The following is a 22,006-nucleotide window of genomic DNA, read 5'->3' as shown; positions in this document are numbered from 1 at the left end:
TTGGAATAGATTTCAAGAGTTTTTGAAATATGTATTCCAAAGACATCTTAGGGTTATTGGCTAGACTAAAGAAAGATGTTGAAATAGGGGGAAAAAACTGTTTTGTAACTTGTACTTACTGTACAAACCTAGCCACAATTACCAAATCCATTTAAAATGATAATTTAATAAAATCATAAGGTTAGCAGAGACTGAGTATATAGTCTATTCTGAACGTTAGTCATAGTTTTATAGTTAAAAAAATGCCTTTGGTATACCATCTTTGCCATATCATGTTGCCATTTGGAGAGAGGACAGACTTTAGAGCTAGATAGATGTAGATAAGGATTTAAGCCTTTCTCTTACTATCTTTAACAATGGGTGAGTAAATGAGTTAATCTTTTTCAGTCTCCATGCCTCGTCTGTAAATGGAAGTAATGATACATGATGTAGAGGTCATGAGATGAATAGTATAATTCTGGTACAATGCTCAGTACAGTAGAGTAACAGGCACGAGTTTGGGCTTAACCAGTGTTAGCTACTATTCTTTATCCTGACCAGCACATTACATTCAAAGAACAACTCTGTCTTAATTGACTTTTCTTCTTTTGTTAATTCTCACATTATAAAGGAGATTTATTTGCAAATAATCCTTTCAGTTTTTGAAAATGGAACAGTATATGTCACAGTAATTTATAATTAATATTTTATTCATTCAACAAATACTTGTCAAATACCTAGTATTCAGAGTCTAATGGTAAACACCAAGGAGGTAGACAAATAAGAACACTTTTATTTCAAACAGCTTTTATTCACACTAGGACTAGAGGAAAATCTAATTCAGTAGAAAACACAAGACAAAGGGGGATCTTTCATCCTCTTTGAAGGAGAATCACAACATTAACAACATTGACAATAATTTGGAACACACCATTGAATTAGCCATTTAATATTTTCAAATACAAAAAAGGAATCAGAAAGAAGGTAAACATTCCATGAGCATGTTAAACAATGGTATTGTTATTAGATATTAATCCTTTATTAGATAATTATTTTTCACATCTGGGAAAACACTGGCAGCACAATTTTAAGAAAAGAAGTTTGGCAACATGTATTTTTCTCAGCAGCTCTGGATGACAGATTTTTGGTGAATGCTAGCCAAAAAAATTAAGGGCAAAACCACTGGTGCACAGAGGACAACAAACTGATCTTATTACAGAAATAGGTATCAGACCACAATAGAAAGGACATTTTAATTTTACACAAAGCCAGAAACTCCAGATTATTGGCATACACATCAACAAGCCTGGTCTAAAGTGTTTAATCATGAGAATAATAAATATTGGTTTCCTGCCTGCCCTGCCTACCTTGTTTAAAAATATCAGGATATTTGCTTTCAAATGACACAAACTGATGAGACTATAATCTACAAAATGATCATTCACTTGTAACAGAATGCTTCTTATGCCTAGCAACCACTAAAAGGGCAATTTCATATAACCCAGCTGTTGTGGAAATAGACACTGACATTGCTCGTCCAGAAAAAGTTTGAGAATCTTAAAATTTAGAAAAAGCATATGTAGATTTTTATCTAAAAACAATTTTTTCATCCCCAAAAAAGTGTGATTCCTCCTCAGATCTCAGAATTCCTAATTCCTCAGTTGTCCTTTTACTTCGTTTCTACTCAATTTTAAGTTAATAAAAGCAATAGCCTGAAATTGCTGCAAGATATCAAGTGTCATAAAATGCCAACTCTAAGAAAGGGCACTGAAATGAAGCCTAAAGGACACGACTACATTGTCCCACAAAACATTTGACCCTCCTTATTTTATTTGATGTTGCAACATTTGCCTCTAATGTGCCTAAGGCCCAAACAGAAAAATAAAAGAACTCCAATTTTCTTTGAATAGTCTGGAAATAATATCTTATTTCCAAATTATATTGATTTAAAATTACTCTTCTGCCATTTTTTCTTCAGGTTAGGGTTTATGCTTCTGAGTTTGACTCACAAAGGCATCATCCAAAGGGCAAGAAAAGTATGTGTACAATCACCTTTGTGTGATAATAGTACAACACAATTGGCAGTACCAAGAATGGTGGAAAACTGTATTTGAGACCAAAAGAAAAATTCTGTATTAATAAAACAAAGTATCAGGTCCAAACTTGTAGGCCAAAAGACAATAACTGGATCTATCTTTTAAAATAAGAACAGTAAAAAAAGTCAAGTGGTTCTTGAGAAGGAAAAGATAAAAAGGAAGATAAAGAGTATCTACTAGAGTTTATATAAATTGGCATGAATCAAAATATACCTAGTAGTGTTCATAAGATAAGTTGCCAAGGTTGTTTCTACTTAGGAAATATAGAGATTTAAGAAATTACTCTGATAGTTTAGATATGGCAATTTGGTATTGGCAGTTGGACAAGGGAAGGAGAGAAAGGTGGAAAATAAATTATTGGTTAGAAAGACTGGCACTGTATGGTGGATTCACCATATATTTGCTAGAAGTTCCAGTTTGAGAATGAAAATGGTTTGAGAAATTGTTACACCCCTATTACTCTGTTATTGAAATCAAGTCCAAAAAACCCCAGATCAATAGTCTAAGTTTAAATTGTCTGACCCAGCTATTTCCAGCATATTATAGCTGACTCAGTTGTTGCATAAACCATTATATAAAACCAGCCATGTATTTCATAAAAAAAAAAAAGAGACTGTAGCTGATTTGGAGAAATCAAGTTTTAGAGTCCTGTATGAGTATACCATGTTCATCTAAGAAATTTATACTCTGGACCACATAACAAGCCTGCTTTGTTTCATGAAGCATTTGATGGAATAAAAGCAAGGAGGCAAGAGCTATGATTTTCATTGTAATTATGACTAGGAAAAGAAGCCACACATAGGCACTTACATATTTCAGTGATGGTGTTGATTCAGGTGATGTAATACTCATAATACTTCATTCAAAAGTCAGTAAATAGTATAAAATACTGCTGGAGACCAAAATATAATTGTGTCCTCTGGGAACAGAAAAGATACCTGATGAAGATCATGACCATGTTGATGATCAGTTTTGAAGACAACAATAAAATGCCTCCATTTCTTAGCTTAGATCATCTGGTTTTCATTTCTTTTGGAGGTGAAAATGCCCTCTTTATGGAATAGTTGAACAGGTGTTGTTCCCTACTTCTTCTTCTTCTTCTTTTTTATTTAATTTCCTCAGCAAGCCAAGTGATTTCATTCCTGACGTGGGAAAAGAATGTTAAGATAGATACTGCTAGAAATGACAATGTCAAATTCTGACAGAGTGATTATTTCAAGTTCAGAATGAATTGCTTTTAAGACAGAAACCTTTGGTTTGTTTGTTTTGTGGCTATTAGACATTTAATACTTTCACTGAGACAAATTGAATGCAAACTTTCAAAAGAAAAACAGCAAGAAATATTTAAATAAACCATCCTAAACATAGATGCTGGCATAAAAAATAAGTATAAAAGTGCTGATTGAAGAGAAATTTTCTCCCAGGAGACTTTCCACATGTTCATTCTATTTTACTTCCACATGGAGTCTGTGAAGAAACCCAGTAAATCCACAAAGCTTTATGAATGACCTTTGGAAATAAAACAGTACTAAACTGTTAGGAGACCAGTCCTATAGTTTCTGAAATTGTATGAGGAAACGTCCTGCTTTCAAACCCACCATGTTTTTTTTGTTTGTTTGTTTTTGGATTTTTTTACAGTTTTAAGTAATCTTTACACCCAATTGGGGCTTGAACTTACAACCCCAAGATCAAGGTTTGCACACTCTACTATCTGAGCCAGCTAGGTACCTCTGGTATCCTCAGTGAGTATGTGAAAGTTTTGCAAAGGGTTATAGTCAAAACTGAAGGCAAGATTTCAATTCTTGTGATTGGTAATGGAAAATGTGATTTGTAATAGTTTTTCATGAGTATCTCTGTTTTCTCCAAAAGTGGATTTCTATCTCTAATATCGATGTTGTAAATTTGTTAAAAATGTCTTAAAATACTTCATCTCAAAATCTTCTTCCTATTTACTAAGCAATAATTAAATAACCTCAATTACCATTTGAAGTCCATTTTACTTATTATCCTAATAAAATTGTCTGTTTTTCAATTTTATATGCAATCCCGGATTGTACTATATTATAAATTGAGAAAATTAATTTTCTTTTTGTACTTATTATCAAAACTTATTAAGCCCTAGGATTGTTTATTAATTGATTTCTAAAAAGTCATTATTTTTATTCATCATGTATGAGCTATGAGACTGTGAGAAAGCTTATGTATTTAACCTTCAAAATATGGATCAGAAAGATATATTATTGATAATGTTCAGAGAATTCTAATAACCTCCTACTATTATGAGTAATAAAAATTAAATGTGTAAGTGAAGAAAACTATTACCAAGTGAAACCACCCTTTTAAAAAGTGCTGGTCTATTTCAAAAGAAGCGTTGATATTCTCCAAAAGCCTCCATTCTGTCCCTGAGGGCTATACTACAGCTTTTAACGGTTTAATCAAAAAGCACTGGCATTCTGTTCTTACAACTACATTCAGCTGTGATTAATCCTCTCCATAGTTTATCTGCCTCTTGGTGTATCCTAAAGACCCTAACTGCAACCAATTTGGTACAGTATCACATGGGAGGATGTGTGATTAACTCATTAATGTGTCTGTTTTAAATCTAAAGAACCATGGAGATGTCCTAGTGATTTGGCTTTATCAGTTTGATGGCTGTGTATAGCAGGTATGTGGCAAAATTATTATAGGAAACTTCAGTAAATTAGTATGATTGCACTATACTGTTTCATTTTATTATTCAATATCTAAAAAAATATCTGGGAGGACTAAAAGTAATAACAGAGATTTGTTACTATGAAGTTGATTTTTAAAAGTCACAATTACGTTTCCAATTAAAATATGATATAACTTTCCTTGTTAAGGGGGGCTGTCTTTTTTTTTCCCTTTGGCTTCACTATTTGGTTTTCTGTAAGTAAGTCTCCTCAAACAATTACAGAAAATAGCAAGAGCTAGCAAATATGATTGGCATGAATTTCTCTGAAAATATTAATTTTTTTCAAAAATTCATTACTATTGTGAATCTAGATTGACCTTACCCTTACGCAATAAAACTAATTTTTACCTAATACTGAGTTACATTCCATTTCAGATTTCCTATTTCAAAGGGTATCTCAAATTTCTAAGATGTTAAACTAAGTATTGAGCCATTTTGTATATGTAGTAAAAGTCTTTAAAATTAAAATGGTAATCCTAAAAAAACTAAATGCATGAAAAATATGGTCTGACTATATAACAAAAAGGAGTTATATAATTCTACTTGAGTGAGATCTTTCATCTTTGATTTACAGGTTAGAGTCCTCTTTAACTAAAACCATATTGTTCTATATCTTTCATATCATGGCCTTCCCTAAAACCTTGTTTTAATTAAAGTTTCTTTTAGATTTCTGAATAAAAGCATGACAATCTTCACTTATGGCTTTAATATATCCTTTGAGTTAGGAAAATATATAAAAAGAAACATCAACTCTTTCAAAAGCATTGTCCGATATTAAATACTGCGAGGTATTCTACATCAATGTCTTTAGGTGTTTGAGTTATACATTGAAATAAAATTTTGGGAGGTAGGGGCATAACCTAGTTCTATTTAGTAAACCACTTTTAATCTCAGAAATAAATGTCCTTTATTTTTAGCCTTTGACATTAAGGCAACATGTGTAAAGTTTAAATTTGTGGTTTTGTGTGTGTTTTTTTCCACAGGAAGGCACAACTTCAAGGTTAACACAATTCAAGGTGACCTCAAATAGGCAATGCCTTCATTAACACATTTTGAAGATCTAGAAAGTTCCGTGATACTGCTTCACCTCAATGCTGTCACCGCTAAAAGAACACATCCTGCCAAGCAACTGTGTTAACCTGAACAGTAAAAAATAAAATAAATGAAATACTCAAAGCTCCTGAGTAATTGGGGAGATTGTAGGTAATCCTTAGCTTTTCTATAAGGAAGGAATAATGAAAGGTAAGAAGAAAGGATGTGATGGAGGAAATAAGATGAAAAGTGAGAACTAAGTTCTTGAGAGATTTGGAAAAAATTAAGACCATCCTCGGTGGAACATATGCTTGAAACTATTATCAGAGCAAGGGATGTATGAGGGGGATGGGAGGCCTCATCCTCAATACAGTTGCAAATCTCCCATATGTGAGAATACACAGAGGGATGTTAGTGAAATAGGGTTATTTTTTTCAAAAACTGTGACATAAAATATTGCACCATTACATACAGTATGAGGTTCCTTTGGCATTTGGACTTTGAGATATAGCATGGTTTATTCTACTGAAAAAAGCCTCATCCCAGTTCCTCCATCCTGAATTCTTACTAGCAAGAGTCGAACAATGTGTTAAAACAAAGGCCAAAAAACAAACAAAACAAAACAACAATATGTCGGGAACTGCTATCCGTTCATAGTTGAAAGCAAATCCTATAAACAATTTAAGACTGACAAAAATTACCCAATAAGAAACTGATCAGAATGTCAGGAATGAGTATTTCTCAGGTTTTGCCCAAAATTTCACTGGCTGTCATAGCATCCATAATAATTAATAGTATCTAATGCTGTACTGGATGTCATTAGTTCATACTTTGGGCCTGGGAGTGGGTCACCCAGCATATTAAAAGTATGCTGGAAGTAGTTTCTTCCAACCGTGATTTACTGTAACTTTAGAATCACAGCCGTTCCGTTTTAGGAATCTTTAATGCCCTTTCAAGTCCATCCAAAGAACAAGTGAAGCTGCTGTTCAGAATTTTGTGCCCAGTGTTTATGTTACACCGAATCTGTGCCACCCAGGCAGCAGACAAGGCATGTCTGAGGGTGCTGGGTGGGGGGGATACACAATGATGTCACACACAGGAAATATGGGGGTGGGGGGCTTGGCACTTCACAAGGCTGGCTCCTCTTCCATAGGCTCACCAGCAGTTCTGTAAAAATAAACAGGCAATCAGAATACGGCATAAGAGTACACAATGACATTGTAGATTTTCATGCATAATCAAAGCTGATTTTTCAGCTCTCTCTGATGTTTATTTGTGTTATTCAGTTATCCATAAATAGAGTTTCTTTCCTAGGAAGTATAAACAAATGTCAAGTGGAAAAACATTTTAGATCCAAGCAATCACTGGAAATGTTCCTGTTTATATTAAAACATGTCAAAATATTTTATAATTCTAAATTCTGAAATGTACATGTTTTGTGTCTAGTACAGTCCAATAATTTATTGAAAAAATTAACTACAATATTTTATTTGAGGAGCAATCACAATGATTTCCTATGGAACCAGTTTGCTAATGAGAGCAAAGGACCCAGCTCGCTTCTGGAGGAGACTCACCAGGGCTCTAGTTTTTGCTTCTGTTTTTTCATAACTGGATTGGCTGCCTGCCGGAGGCATTTCAAATCAAATTCTGAATTTGATTAGCAAATCGCTGCTACAGACCCAACGTTTTTACAAGAAATGCTCTATAGTAGTGTGTAAATAGTTTTTATTCGGCATCATCTGTGGGGTGTTCTGCTCAGGCAAAACCAAAACTAATTGCTTGAAAATTTATACTTGATATTTAAACTTAATTTAGTAACACTCTGAGGGTGTTTTAAGACAAACTTTTAGAATGATTATTTTTTTAAAGATTTTATTTATTTATTTGACAGCGAGAGAGAGAACACAAGCAGGGGGAGCAGCAGAGGGAGAGGGAGAAGCAGGCTCCTTGCTAAGCAGGGAGCCCGATGCGGGGCTCGATCCCAGGACCCCGGGATCATGACCTGAGCCGAAGGCAGATGCTTAACGACTGAACCACCCAGGTGCCCCAAACTTTTAGAATGATTTTTAATTTAGTCAAAGGGACAGATTGTAGCAGAAATCCAAATACATGAAGTAGTTGGATTGTTGAGGGAAGAAAACTGGGATTTGAGATGCCAAGAGAATTGAGTTTGAATCTGAGCTCTAGGATTTGCTAATGTTGCAATTGCTAATGTTGTAACTACACTTCCATGAAGCGGTGGTTTCAGGTTCAAAACGCTGGGAAAAAATGTTCCTAACAGAATTAATGAAGGTTAAAGAAAAAAAAAGGAGATAAAATTGACTTGTAAATAATAAACACTATGAGACATTACATATTTAATATTTTGGATTTGTCCCTTTGTCATCTAACACATACATAATATTGTGTGAATGGCACAAAGATACAGAGTTATGCCTATGCTACCACAGGAAACTAAGGAAACACAATATTTGGATGATGGTTCTCTTTGGGTGGTGGAATAATAGATAGGTGGTTTTCATTTTCTTTTTCATATAGTTTATATTTGCCAGTATTCTATAATGAGTTACTTTCATATTAGAAAAAAATGCCATGTTTAAAACATGGCTGTTTATGAAGACTAGTTAGCTATGTTTTTTTATAGATTTATAGGGAAAAAAAAAGCCAAGATTTCTATGTATCTATAAGTAGTTGCCATTTTAACTTAGTGTTTTTGTAATAAATTTAAAATATTGAAATAGGTTTTATCCATGAGATGGTAATAAAAAGGATTTTAATGGATCCTCTAAAGAATGAAAAATATCAGTTATTCATTATTTAACATTACCCAAATGAGGGAGTTCCAAATGAGTCTACGTGGAGCACAAAAAAAAAAAAAAAAAATCCTTTCTTACAAAGTTATAGCCTGACCAAGAGTATACTGGATAAGGAAGCTGTGAGAAAGTGTTTAGAGTTGCCATATAAGATAAAAGCTATTTAAATGAGTCATACTCTATTAAAATCTTTCCAAACTAAAATTATCAGCATTCTGAGAAGAAAATTCTTAAAGAAAACATTTAAGTAGCTAATTAATATGTGACATGCAAACTTATTTACATCTAAGAATATGTGGATAATATAGGTGTAGAATCCTCAAACTAGGTACTCTAATGGAGACTGAGTTTTCTTAAATTTTTCCAGCTTTGAGATCCAACTGATATACATTATATAAATTTAAGGTGTAAAATGTGATGATTTGATACACATATATATTATAAAATGTTTACCACAAAAACACATCTTTCACCTAAGTACCATTTTTTTGTTGTTGTTATGGTAAGAACATTCAAGATTTAATCTCATAGCAACTTTCATGCATACAATACAATATTGTTAACTATAGTCACCTTGCCTTACATTAGATCCCTGGAATTTATTCATCTTATAACTGAAAGTTTGTATACTTTGACCAACATTGCCCTATTGCCCCCAACTCCCAGCTCCTGGTAACTATCTAGTCTCTCTTTCTGTAAGTTCAACATGGGCCTTTTGCAGTTTTATTGAGAAATACTTGACATATATCATTGTATAAGTTTAAGGTGGTTTGATTTACATTTATTGTGAAATGATTATCATAATAGGTTTAGTTAACATCCATCATCTTATATACATATCGAGGTCAATGTTTTTAGATTTTACATATAAGTGAGCTCATACAGGTAAGTATTTGTCTTTCTCTGTGTGCCTTATGTCACTTAGCATAATGCCCTCAGGTTCACCCATGTTGAATCTTCTCTTTTATGGCTGAATAATATTAATATTCCGCTGGCAGTTTATACCACCTTTTCTTCATCCATTCATCCATCAATGGAGAGAGAGGTTTAGGTCGTTTCCTTGTCTTGGCTATAGTGAGTAGTGCAATGAACATGAGCGTACAGATATCTCTTCAAGATAGTGATTTTTGTTTCCTTTGGATAAATACCCAGAAGGTAGACTGCTGTATAACATGGTAGTTCTACTTTGAATTTCTTGAGGAACCTCCATCACTAACATTTGTTATCCCTTGTCTTTTTTATGCTAGCCATTTTAACTGATGTAAAATGGTGTCTCATTGTGGTTTTGATTCGCATTTCCCTACTGATTAGGGATACTGAACATCTTTTCATATACCTGTTGGCCATGTCTTCTTTAGAAAAATATCTGTTCTGGTCCTTTGTCCATTTTATTAATCCAATTATTATTTTTGTCCATTTTTTAAAGATTTTATTTATTTGACAGAGAGAGACACAGCAAGAGAGGGAACACAAGCAGGGGGAGTGGGAGAGGGAGAAGCAGGCTTCCTGCCGAGCAGGAGACCGACGCGGGGCTTGATCCCAGGACCCTGGGATCATGACCTGAGCTGAAGGCAGACACCTAATGACTGAGCCATCCAGGTGCCCCTTTTGTCCATTTTTTAATCAAATTATTATTTTTTGCTATTGAATTGTATGAGTTCCATATGTATTTTGAATATCAACCCCTTATATACGTATCATGGTTTACAAATACATCATATATCACATACATACATGGTTTGCAAATATGTTCTATTTCATAGGTTGCCTTTTCATTTTGTTGATTGTTTCTTTTGGTGTGCAGAAGTTTTTAGGTTGATGTAGTTACACATGTTTATTTTTGCTTTTGTTGCTTTTTCTTCTTTTTGTCATATCCAAAAAATCATGGCAAAACCAAAATCAAGCTTTTCCCCTATGTTTTCTTCTAAACTATAACTATGTTTATAGTTTCAGGTCTTACAGTTAAGGCTTCAGTCCATTTTGAGTTAATTTTTGTGAGTGGTGTAAGATAGGGTCCAACTTCATTCTTTGCAGGTGAATATCCAGTTTTCTCAATCCCATTTACTGAAGAGATTGTTTCCCCACTGAATATTCTTGGTTCCCTTGGTAGGTATTAGTTGACGATATAAATGAGGGTTTATTGCTGGGCTGTCAGTTCTGTTCCATTGGTCTATGTGTCTGGTTTTATGACAGTGCCATACTGTTTTGATTACTGTGGCTTTGTAATACAGTTTTAACTCAGGATGTGGGATGCCTTTGTTCTTTTTCAATATTACTTTAGCTATTCAGGGTCTTTTTAAATTCCATATGAATTTTTTCATATTATTAAATTTTAATTTAATTATTAAAAATTATTTTTGTGGAAAATGCCATTGGAATTCTGATAGGAATTGCTTACTTCCAGTACTGTGCTGAATAGGAGTAGTGAGATCAGGTACCCTTGTTTTGTTTCTGATCTTAGAGGGACAGTATTCAACTTTTTACTGTTGAGTATGATGTTAGCTTTGGGCATGTCATATATGGCCTTCACTATGTTAAGGTATGTTCCTTTTATATCTAATTTCTTAAGAGTTTTTATTATGAAAAGATATTAAATGTTGTCAGTTGCTTTCTCTGTCATTGAGAGGATCATATGATTTTTATCTTTCATTCTAGTAATGTGGTGTATCGCAGTGATTGATTTATACACATTGAACCATCTCGGGGATAAATCCCGCTCGATGATGTTGAATTATTCTTTAAATGTGTAGTTGAAAGTGCTTGTATTTTGTTGAGGATTTTTGCATCAAATTTCATTAGGGGTATTGGCTTATAGTTTTCTTGTAGAATCCTTATAGTATCTGACTGTGGGAATGAGGTAATGTGGACTACATTAAAATAAGTTTGACAGTGTTCTCTCCTCTTCAATATTTTAGGCAAGTTTGAGAAGAACTGCTGTTATTTTTTCTTTAAATGTTTAGCAGAATTCACCAGTGAAACTATCTGGGACTGAATTTTCTTTGTTGAGAGGATTTTGATTACAGATCCAATCTACTTACTCATTATTGGTCTGTTCAGATTTTCTATTCATGATCCAGTCTTGGTATATTGTATATTTCTAGGAATTTATCAATTTCGTGTAGGTTATCCAGTTTGTTGGCATATAATTGTTCATAGTCTCTTATGACGCATTTGTATGGTATTAGTTGTAATGTACCCTCTTTCATTCATAATTTTATTATTTGAGTCCTCTTTCTTTCTTGGTAAGTCTAGCTAAGGGTTTGCCAATTTTTTATTTTTTAAAAAAACAACTCAATTTTGTTGACCTTTTCTGTTGTTTTCTATTCTTTATTTCATTTATTTCTGCTAATTTCATTTATTTCTGCTGATTTTTGTCATCTCCTTTCTTCTGCTAATTTTGGGCTTGGTTTGATCGTTTTCCTAGAAGTTCTTTAAGGTGTAATGTTAGGTTGTCTGAGTTTATTTATTCAGGCATTTATTGCTATAAATTTTCCTCTTAACACTGCTTTTGCTTTACCCCATAAATTTTGTTATATTGTGTTTCCATTTTTGTTTCAAGATATTTTTTTATTTTCTTTTGATTCTATCCTTGATCCATTAGTTGTTCAAGAGTGTGTTAATTTCCACATTTTTGTGGATTTTCTAGTTTTTCTCCTGTTATTGGTTCTGAATTTCATACCACTGTGGTCAGAAAAGATACTTGGTATATTTTCAGTTTTTAAAAATTTGCTAAGGCTTGTTTCATGACAGAACATGTGATTTGTCCTGGAGAGTGTTCTATGTGCGCTTGAGCAAAATGTGTATTTTCCTGCTCTTGAATGAAATGTTCTGTACATGTCCATTAGATCCATTTGTCCTGAAGTATAGATCAAGTCCAATGTTTTCTTATTGATTTTCTGTCTGGAAGATGTATCCATTGCAGAAAGTGGGACACTGAAGTCTCCTACTATTAGTGTATTGTTGTGTATTATTCCCTTCAGATCTGTTAGTATTTGCTTAATATATTTAGGTGTTATGATGTTGGATGCATATATAATTGTTGTATTCTCTTGATAAGCTGATCTCTTTATCACTATATAATGACCTTGTTACAGTTTTAAACTCAAAGTCTATTTTTTCTGATATAACTACTCCTGCTCTATTTTGGTTTCCATTTGCATGGAATATCTTTTTCCATCCTTTTACTTTGAGCAAAAGTAAATTTAGTTTTAGGGACACAAATCATTGTTTCTGATCTTAGAGGGACAGTATTCAACTTTTTACTGTTGAGTATGATGTTAGCTTTGGGCATGTCATATATGGCCTTCACTATGTTAAGGTATGTTCCTTTTATATCTAATTTCTTAAGAGTTTTTATTATGAAAAGATATTAAATGTTGTCAGTTGCTAAAACTAAAGTACTCTTCTGTAGGCAGCATATAGATGGGTCTTGTTTGTTTGTTTAAATCCATTTAGCCACTCTATGTCTCTTTCATGTTATTCATTTTCATTCTTTCTTTTCAGCTTACAGAACTCCTTTCAGCATTTCTTGTAAGGCAGTTGTTGTGGTGATGAACTAACTCAGCTTCTGTTTGCTTGGGAAAATTTTTATCTCAACTTCATTTCTGAAGGACAACTTTGCTAAGTAAACTATTCTGGTTGGCAGGTTTTTAATTTCAGCATTTTGAATATATCATCATACTCTCTCCTGGCTTGCAAGATTTTTGCTGAGAAAACCACTGATGGTTATGAGAGTTCCTTGGTATAATTTTTTTTCTCTTGATACTTTTTAATTTCTCTCTTTGTCTTTGATTTAGACAGTTTTATTATTGTTTTATTAAGATCATATTGGATTGGAATTTTGGGCTGACCTATTAGCTTCATAAACTAGGATATCTAAATCTTTCCTCAGGTTTGGGAAGTTCAGCCACTATTACTTTAAATAAATTTTCTGTCACCTTCTCCTCCTGGGACTCCAGTAATTCACAGATTGTCTTAATGATGTCCCATAAATCCCTCAAGGTTTCTTCATTCCTTTTAATTCATTTTTTACTTTTTGCTCCTCTGACTGAATAATTTCAAATTATCTGTCTTTGATTTCATTGATTCTTTTTTCTGTTTGATTCAGTCTGATGTTGAGCTCTGTACTTTATTCTTTAGTTCAGTTACTGTATTATTCAGCTCCAAATTTTGGCTATTTACTGTTTTCTGTCTCTTTGTTGAACTTCTCATTTTGTTCTTTTATTGTTTTCCTGATTTTTGTTGAATTGTTTGTTTCTCTTGTAACTCTCTGAGCACCTTTAAAACAATTATTTCTAATTCTTTTTCAGGCAATTCATGTATCTCCATTTCCTTGGGTCAGTTACTAGAAGTTTACTCTGTTACTTTGGTCATGTCAGGTTTCCGATTCTTCATGATCCCTGTGGCTCTGTGTCTGGGGCAGGAAGCATGATATTTGGTTGGCTCAGGCATCTCAGGCCCACAACACTGACAGCTGTGTAGTCTTTGGTGAGCACTATGATGGCAGGGCGAGTGGGGAGGTGCTGGAGTGACTGCAAGGGATTTTGGAGTCCTCAGTATCTTCTTCAAGTACAGCACCTAGGGACCAGGACAGGTCACTGTGGTGGCTGGAGCTGGTGGTGCACACACTTGGCTACAAGGGCACTGGGTCTTGGCATATACTCCTGTGATTGCAAGCCTTCCCAGGGGTGCACAGCAGTGGAAGTGAGTGTTGGGACTCAGGCTGGTGGGGTGCAGGACATAGCTGGAGGGACTAGATGCAGTTGAGCCCAATGGTGCAGGCTAGTTACAGGAGTCAGGGTTAGATGTGGGCCTCGATTTTTGGAGTATGCTCCTGTGGCTGAAGGGTCTCACCACAGGTATGGGCATGGAGTTTAGGCTAGTGATGGTGAGTTGGCCAGGAGTGTGCAGGTGCACAGTTGGAGGGACTAGCTGCATTTGGGCTCAGCAGATCAGGCCAGTGACAGAAGAGAGGGCTGAATCCTGTCCCCTGGCAGTTGTGGGGGCCTTGACTGTCAGCATGGATTCCCATGGCTGCAGAGTCTTACCATGTGTGCACACATGGCAGTGGAGGCTTGTGATGGGAGTCAGGCCAGCATGTGCAGATGCATAGCAGGAGGGGCTAGCCCTGAGTGTGTGCATGGTGGTGGGTCAGTGGCAGGGTCAAGGTTGGTGTCTTGCACTGGCATAGCCACAGAAGCCGGAGTTGGCTGCTGGCATAAATCCCAGGCTCCAGAGGTATGGGTGGCAGAGGGAGGAAATGGGGAAAAACTTGGGCAACTGGTGAGCATGATGAAAACCTGTAGGGTAAAATCCTCAGTGGTAAAATCTGCAGGGGGTCTGAAGCAGCTGTTTTGGACATTGGCTTCTTCATCGGTGAAAGCTGCTGGGGTCCTTGCAGAGCATGTCCTTGGAAACCATGCTCACCCCCATTGCATATCTGATACTGGTAGCCCCCACCCTTCTTCCTTGTTCCTAGCCATCTCTGTATATCTCAGCTTTGCCAGTTCTCTGGGTGGGGTGAAACTGAAGTGGGTTTTTCCTGCAGTGTCCCAAAAGGCTGGGGATGCTGGTCACTCAACCTGTTCTTCCCTTCCCAGCAAGGGGAACTCTTTCTAGCTCAGGCCCTCTTGGTGCTGAGTAGTATCAGCCTGGAGGAAGGAATGACTCAGGCAAAATGAGGCTGTTCTTCTTTCCCTTTTTGGGTGGTTATTCTGTTGTTTTGTTCCACCCTGTTGCTAAAGTTTCTTGAGTGGACTGCTGAGCTCTCCCAGAGCTGTTCTTTTTTTTTTTTTCCCCATGGATAGATGTCCAATTACTGATCTTTGTTGGGGGCCTAAAGCTCAGGTCTCTGCTCTCCCATCTTAGTGACATCACTCCCCCAACCTGCATTTTCCTATTTCTAACCCAAAGCAACAGCAAAATTATCTTTTCCCCCACACCCAGGACTCAGTTGTGGCTGGGATTTCAGAGACAACAGTGTGTAGAGAAAATGTCCTAGGGGTCACATATGTAAGTAATACATATCTACCCTTGGTGGAAGATCTGTGCATTTTCCAGATATATACATGTCCAGTCTGGGCTCTGAGGACATGAGCAGGGTATCTACTGTGCAACCCACACTTACTGGCAAAAATGGATCCTCTTCTGTCGAAACATGGGGACTTTCAGGTACAATATAAAACTTCTCATTAGATGCCTCTCTTCCCTTTTGACTTTGAAAATCATTTCATACTTACCACTTCTTTGAAAATAGTCCACTTACTAATCTCCACCTTCTACCGAATCAAATACACATCCACATAACTGACAAATTCTCTCGGTGTCTTGCTGCATAGGAATATTGTTAGTAGCACAGCAGGATGAAGAATCTCCTGGATTTCAAGGTAGATTCTCTATGTTTAAGTCCGAGCTCTGCCACTTTCTAAAATTTAACTTTGACCAAGTCAACACTTCTAGATTCTCAGTTTTCTCTTTAAAATTGAAGTAGTCCCTGACCTGCTCTCAGGCTTAACTGAATGAGGTAACTTAAGAGAACATGCTTTATATACTGTAAAGTATTGCACAACTATAGAAGAATTGTATTATTTATACCTGCCATTGTGATTAATCTTATTATAGCTTTCAGTGGAGGTGGTACTGTCTTTACTTAATTCATATCCCTAGGTAATTGTTTTATATGTCTACATATTTCTTTAAAAAGATCATTTTTTTAAAGAAATCATCTTCATGAAACACTTAGAAAGTCAACTGGTGAGGAATGACCTTTTAATGGTTGTTTCGGTGAAAGACTGAGAAGCAATGCTCTGGAAATGTGGGAGCTTCACACTTCCATCATCTATGTACACACACCAAGTTTAACTTGATTAACAAAAACAGAGTTGTGGAGAGAGATGGGGAAAGGGAAGAGATGCAATTTTTACATTTTTGAATTTAATTTCATTTGTAATTAGGTAAGATGGAGACACAGTAAGGTCAGAATACATATAAAGTAAAACCTCCAAAAATAAATTTTAGGTCAATGGTTTAGCTAATTGAAAGACATAAACTTCTATTAGAGCAAGCCAACCTCACAGTGAACACTGATCATTTTCTGTCAATAAAGAGCAAAGATTACAACACATATTTAAGAGAAGGACCTGTTCAGTCCAGCAATCACAGGTTAAGAAAACTTACAAAAATATAAAGCAGAAAGTAAAGAATTTAACTTGAGAAAATGTAGAGCATAAAATTAAATTCTTGTATTTACCTTAAATTCTTGTATATTTCCTTAAATGTATTTCATTTCTTATGATTTTTGAAACAGTATTTCTTTATTTATATTAATAATGTTATTTAGTAAGGCATATTTTCTCTTGTTTTATTGGTTTATTTTAATATCTTTAATATCTTACCTTCTCTTCCTCCTCCAAGGCAAGCAATCTAATGCTATGTGCATTATTTTGTTGGTAAGGTGTTCTTCAGAGCTTTATATTGTTGTTTTGTGGGCATATATTTTTATTTTATGTAAATTTTATTTTTATATACATATATAAGTTCTGTTGCTTAATTTTCTCAATCAGTACTGTATTTATTACATATTTCAATGCAGTTATGTTTATCTAGTCTGTAGCGGCTAAGAACCACATGGCATCCCCATGGTATACATCTGCCACATTTTAACTACTCATTCTCTCAATAATGGACCCCAGGTTTGACTCCCTCTGTCTACCCACCGTGAATAAAGCTATAGTGAACTTCCTAGTACATGTACTTTAATGACCCTTGATGAGAAAGTCTTCAGTATATATCACAGGAGCAGGGTTACTAGGTCATATGTTTTGTGTATAGTAAATGGTACTAAATTGCTTTCCAGAATGGCTGTCATAGTTTACCTTCCCATAGCCTCCAAAGTTCCACATCTCTACCAGTTCTGACATTCCCCACGTTACTGAACTTTTCACTGACTCAAACAATAATAGACTGAGTGTCTGTTATACACCCTGGCTGTGTTCTAGGTATTAGAAGTATAGAGGAGACATAGAAAATATAACAGGGGTATCTGATCCAATTTAGGGGTTGATGGTCAGTGCACAATCTCCAAGAAGAGGAAGTGATATTTGATCTGAGATCTAAAGGATAAGTGGAAGAAAAGGGAGAGGCCAGTGGGAGGAAAAGGACGTAAGTACTCCAAACAGAGGGGAGGGTATGTGCCAAGAGGCATGATGTGAACATGAATATGGGTCTTTGGAAAAAATGTTAAAACCACAGTAAGATACCATTACATACCCACTAGAAAGGCTAAAATTTTGAAGACTGATTTTACAAAGTGTAGGTGAGGGTATGAAGCAACTGGAATAGTCATTCATTGCTGGTGGGAATGAAAGATGGCATAATCATTTTGGAAAGCAGTTTGGAAATTTCTTACAAAGTAAAACACATGGCTTCCCTGTAGCTTGGCGATTTCACTCCTAGGTATATATCAAACAAAACTGAGTGCTTGTGTTCACAAAATAAAAACCTGTACAAAAATTTCATAGAGACTTAGGTTCCTCAAAAAATTAAAAATATAATTACCATATGATCCAGCAATTCCAGTTCTGGGCATATATCCAAAAGAATTGAAAACAGGATCTTGAAGAGATAATTGCACACTCATATTCACTGAAGAATTATTCGCAGTATCCAAGAGGTGGAGGCAACCTAAATGTCCATTAATAGATGAATGATAAAGAAAATGTGGCATATACCTACAATGGAATATTATTCAGTTCTAAAAAGGATGGAATCTTGTCATATGCTACATTATGGATGAACTTTGAGGGCATTATGCTTAAGTGAGGTAAGTCAGTCACAAAAGGGCAAATACTTCATAATTCTACTAGTATGAGGTATCTAAAGCAGCAAAATTCTTAGAAACAGAAAGTAGAATAGTGGTTGCCAGAAGCTGGGGGAATGGGGAAAAGATAAATTGTTGTTTAATAGGTATAGAGCTTTAGTTTTGCAAGACGAAAAAGTTCTAGAGATATGTTGCACAATAATGGGCATACAGTTAACGCTACTGGTCTGTACACTTAAAAAATGGTTCAGATGGCAAATGTTATGTTACATGTTTTTTACCACAATAATAAAAAATTTTCATAGCAGCTTTATTCATAATAGCCCTAAATGGCGGAGGATCTGAAAAGATATTTTTCCTAAAGAAGACATACAGATGATTGACAGGACATGAAAAGGTGTTTACATCACTAATCACATCAGGGAAATGCAAATCAAAACCACAATAAGATACCATCTCACACGTGTTTGAATGGCTATTATCAAAAAGACAAGAAATAACAAGTGACGGCAAGGACGAGGAGTAAAGAAAAACTTGTGCACGGTTGGTGTGTCGTGAATTGATGCAGCCACTAGGAAAACAGTATGAAGCTTCCTCAAAAAATTAGAAATAGAACTACCATATGATCCAGCAATTCCACTTCTGGGTATTTATCCAAGGACATGACAATGCTAACTCAGAAAGACAAATGCACCTTCATACTCACTGCAGCATGACTTAAAATAGCCAAGACATAAAAGCAGCCCAAGTCTCTATGAGTGGATGAATGGATAAAGAAAATGTATGTGATACAATGGAGTATTATTCAGCCACAAAAAAAAGAGAAAATCAGGGCACCTGAGTGGCTCAGCTGGTTAAGTATCTGACTCTTGATTTCAGCTCAGGTCATGATCTCATGCATCGTGAGACTGAGGCCCACATGGGACTCCACCCTGAGCATGGAGCCTGCTTAAGATTCTCTCTCTCAACCTCCCTTTGCCCCTCCTCCCCCGCACCCCCAAAATGCCCTCCCTCTCTAAAGAAAGAAAGAAAGAAAGAAAGAAAGAAAGAAAGAGAAAGAAAGAAAGAAAGAAAAAGAAAGAAAGAAAGAAAGAAAAAGAAAAACATAGTAAAAGAAGAAAATCTTGCCATTTGTGACAACTTGGATGGACCTTGAGGGCATTATGTTAGGTGAAATAAGTCAGATGGAGAAAGACAAATGCTATGTGATCTCATTTGTTGGTGGAATCTAAAAAAACCCTGAACTTGCAGAGAAAAGATTGGTAGTTGCCAGAGGTGAGGGTAGGGGTAAGAGGTAGGCAAAATGGGTAAAAGTAGTCAAAAGGTACAAACTTCCAGTTACAAAATAAATAAGTCCTGGAGATGTAACATACAGCATAGTGACAATAATCCTGTGGTTTTTTTTTTGAAAGTTGTTAAGAGAATACATCTTAAAAGTTCTCATGACAAGAAAAAAATTATAACTATGTGTGCTGATGGATGTTAAGTAGAATCATTGTGATTATTTCATAATATATACATATATCAATCAAATCATTATGTTTTACACCTGAAAGTAATACAATGTTACCTATCAATTATGTCTTGATAAAAATTGCTAGCAAAATTAATAGCCCTAAGTGGGAAACAAGGTAAACATTGATCCACAGGTACATGGATAAACAAATTAGGGTGTGTTTATACACTGGGATAAGGAAAATAATAAAAATGAACAAACTACTGATAGGATGGATCTCAAAAACATTATGCTTAAAGTGGAGTAAAAGAAGACAGATAAAAAGCTGCATGAACTACTGATTCCCTTTAAATGAGATTTAAAGTTTGGCAGAACTCATCTACAGTGTTAAAACCTAAAAAAAAAAAAAAAAAAAAAAAAATTACCTCTGGAGGAAATAGCATTGACTAAGAGGCAAAGGAAATTTTCTGGGTAAGGGAAATGTTCTTGATCTTGTTCTGGGTGACGTTCATTTGAATATGGAATAGGTAAATATCTTTTGATTTGTACATACTATTATATGTAAGGTATACCCCAATTTGAAAAAAAAAGAAACAAGTTCATTGTTGGAACACATATCAGAAAACAAAGAGGAAAGATGTCAGATATAAGGTACAAAATTAAGGGAAGGGTCTAATCCTGGAGGGCTTATGGGTCCTGTTAAGAATGATGAGCTTTATGCTAATGAAAATGGAAATGCACTGAAGGTCTTCAAACAGAGGCATGACAGGATTTGCTGTCCAGTTGTTTTTTGTTTTGTTTTGTTTTTAAAAGCTCCCCGATTGCCTGTGTAGAAAATGGATTGGAAAGGAGGCAAAAGTGGTTATGGGAACTAGTAAGAAAACTACTACTGTAAGAGTTTGGATGAGCAATGAATGTACTTTGGACCTGTTGTCAGTAGAAGTTTAAAAAAATACATGGTTTGCTCAAGCTACTGTCTCTATATCAGATACCTTTCTTCTTATTTACTAGGTGAAATCCTATATATTTTTCCACCCTGGCTCAGTTTTCCTATTCTGTGATTTGTTCTGCATTTCTAGGCCTGTGTTAGGTCTTCTTTTATTCTACAGCTCAAAATAGCAAAGTACTTGTCCCTTACCATAGTTGGTTGTTCATGTCTAATCCTGTGGTAGGAAGAATAATAGCCCCCAATGATGTCTATGTTCTAATCCCTGGAAGCTGTGAATATGTTACCTTGCATGGCAAAACTGACTTTGTAGATGTGATTAAAGTTAAGTACCTTGAGATGAAGAAATTAACCTAGTGGAACTAATCTAATCACGAGTCTTTAAAAGCAGGGAATCTTTCCCAGCTTGTAAGCCAGCTTGCCCAGCTTTCTTCTTTCAGAGAGATATGTGATAAGTGAAGAAAGGTCAGCAGGACGTAAAGTTGCTGGCTTTGAAGGTAGAGGAAGGGGGTCATGAGCCAAGGAATGCAGGTAGCCTCTAGAAGCTGGAAAAGACAACGATGCAGATTCTCCCCTAGAGCCTCCAGGAAAGGACCCAAGCCCTGCCAACATCTTGATTTTAGCCCAGAGAGACCTGTGCCAGCCTTCAGATCTTTCTGTCATTTTAAGTCATTAAATTTATAGTAATTTTTAAAGATAGAAGTAGAAAACTAATATAATCCCTAAGTATATGAACATTTTGAGGACTATGAGGAAGCTTTGTGACCCTGCCTCTCAACACTTTGGCCCATACAGAATAATCAGAAAGTGTTTAAAGAATGAATGGACTGGATATTCTCCTTCCTCATTCTGCAGGCTGGAGGAAAATCCTATAATTTGTCAGCATCACTGCCAACTTTTTCTCCCTCCCTATTACAATTCCTTTCTCCATTCAGACAGACACTTTGCCCCCCCTCCTTTATTATGTTTATTCAGTCAATCCATATTTGTGATATGAGTACTATGGATTCTAGTTATCTGAAAATTGACATTGTCAATGAGTACTATAAATGAAAATAAATATAAAATACACATTTTGAAAACGCTTATAAAATATAACAACACTGATTCTCTCAGAAAACATAGTAAATCAAGAGAGACAAGAATTGCTCAGG

At 35.4% G+C, this 22,006-nt stretch overlaps 1 protein-coding gene across 1 annotated transcript in view; it reads right to left on the bottom strand.

The window, feature by feature from the left end:
- Positions 1 to 789: 789 nt before the first annotated feature.
- The window catches only part of LOC141373774 (histone deacetylase 5-like), a 57,433-nt gene continuing 36,216 nt past the window's right edge, over positions 790 to 22,006 (bottom strand). Inside the window, exon 4 of the mRNA XM_073898544.1 lies at positions 790 to 6,987. Coding sequence (XP_073754645.1) covers positions 6,948 to 6,987 — 40 coding nt within the window. The 3' untranslated portion in view covers positions 790 to 6,947. The remainder of the gene's footprint in view (positions 6,988 to 22,006) is intronic.

The sequence above is a fragment of the Callorhinus ursinus genome, unplaced genomic scaffold (genome assembly GCF_003265705.2).
Source record: "Callorhinus ursinus isolate GAN/ISIS: 27379988/994484 unplaced genomic scaffold, GSC_fseal_2.0 scaffold12, whole genome shotgun sequence".
NCBI lineage: Eukaryota > Metazoa > Chordata > Mammalia > Carnivora > Otariidae > Callorhinus > Callorhinus ursinus.
The sequence above is the reverse complement of the archived record's forward strand: the minus strand, read 5'-3'. Positions and strand labels throughout refer to the sequence as shown.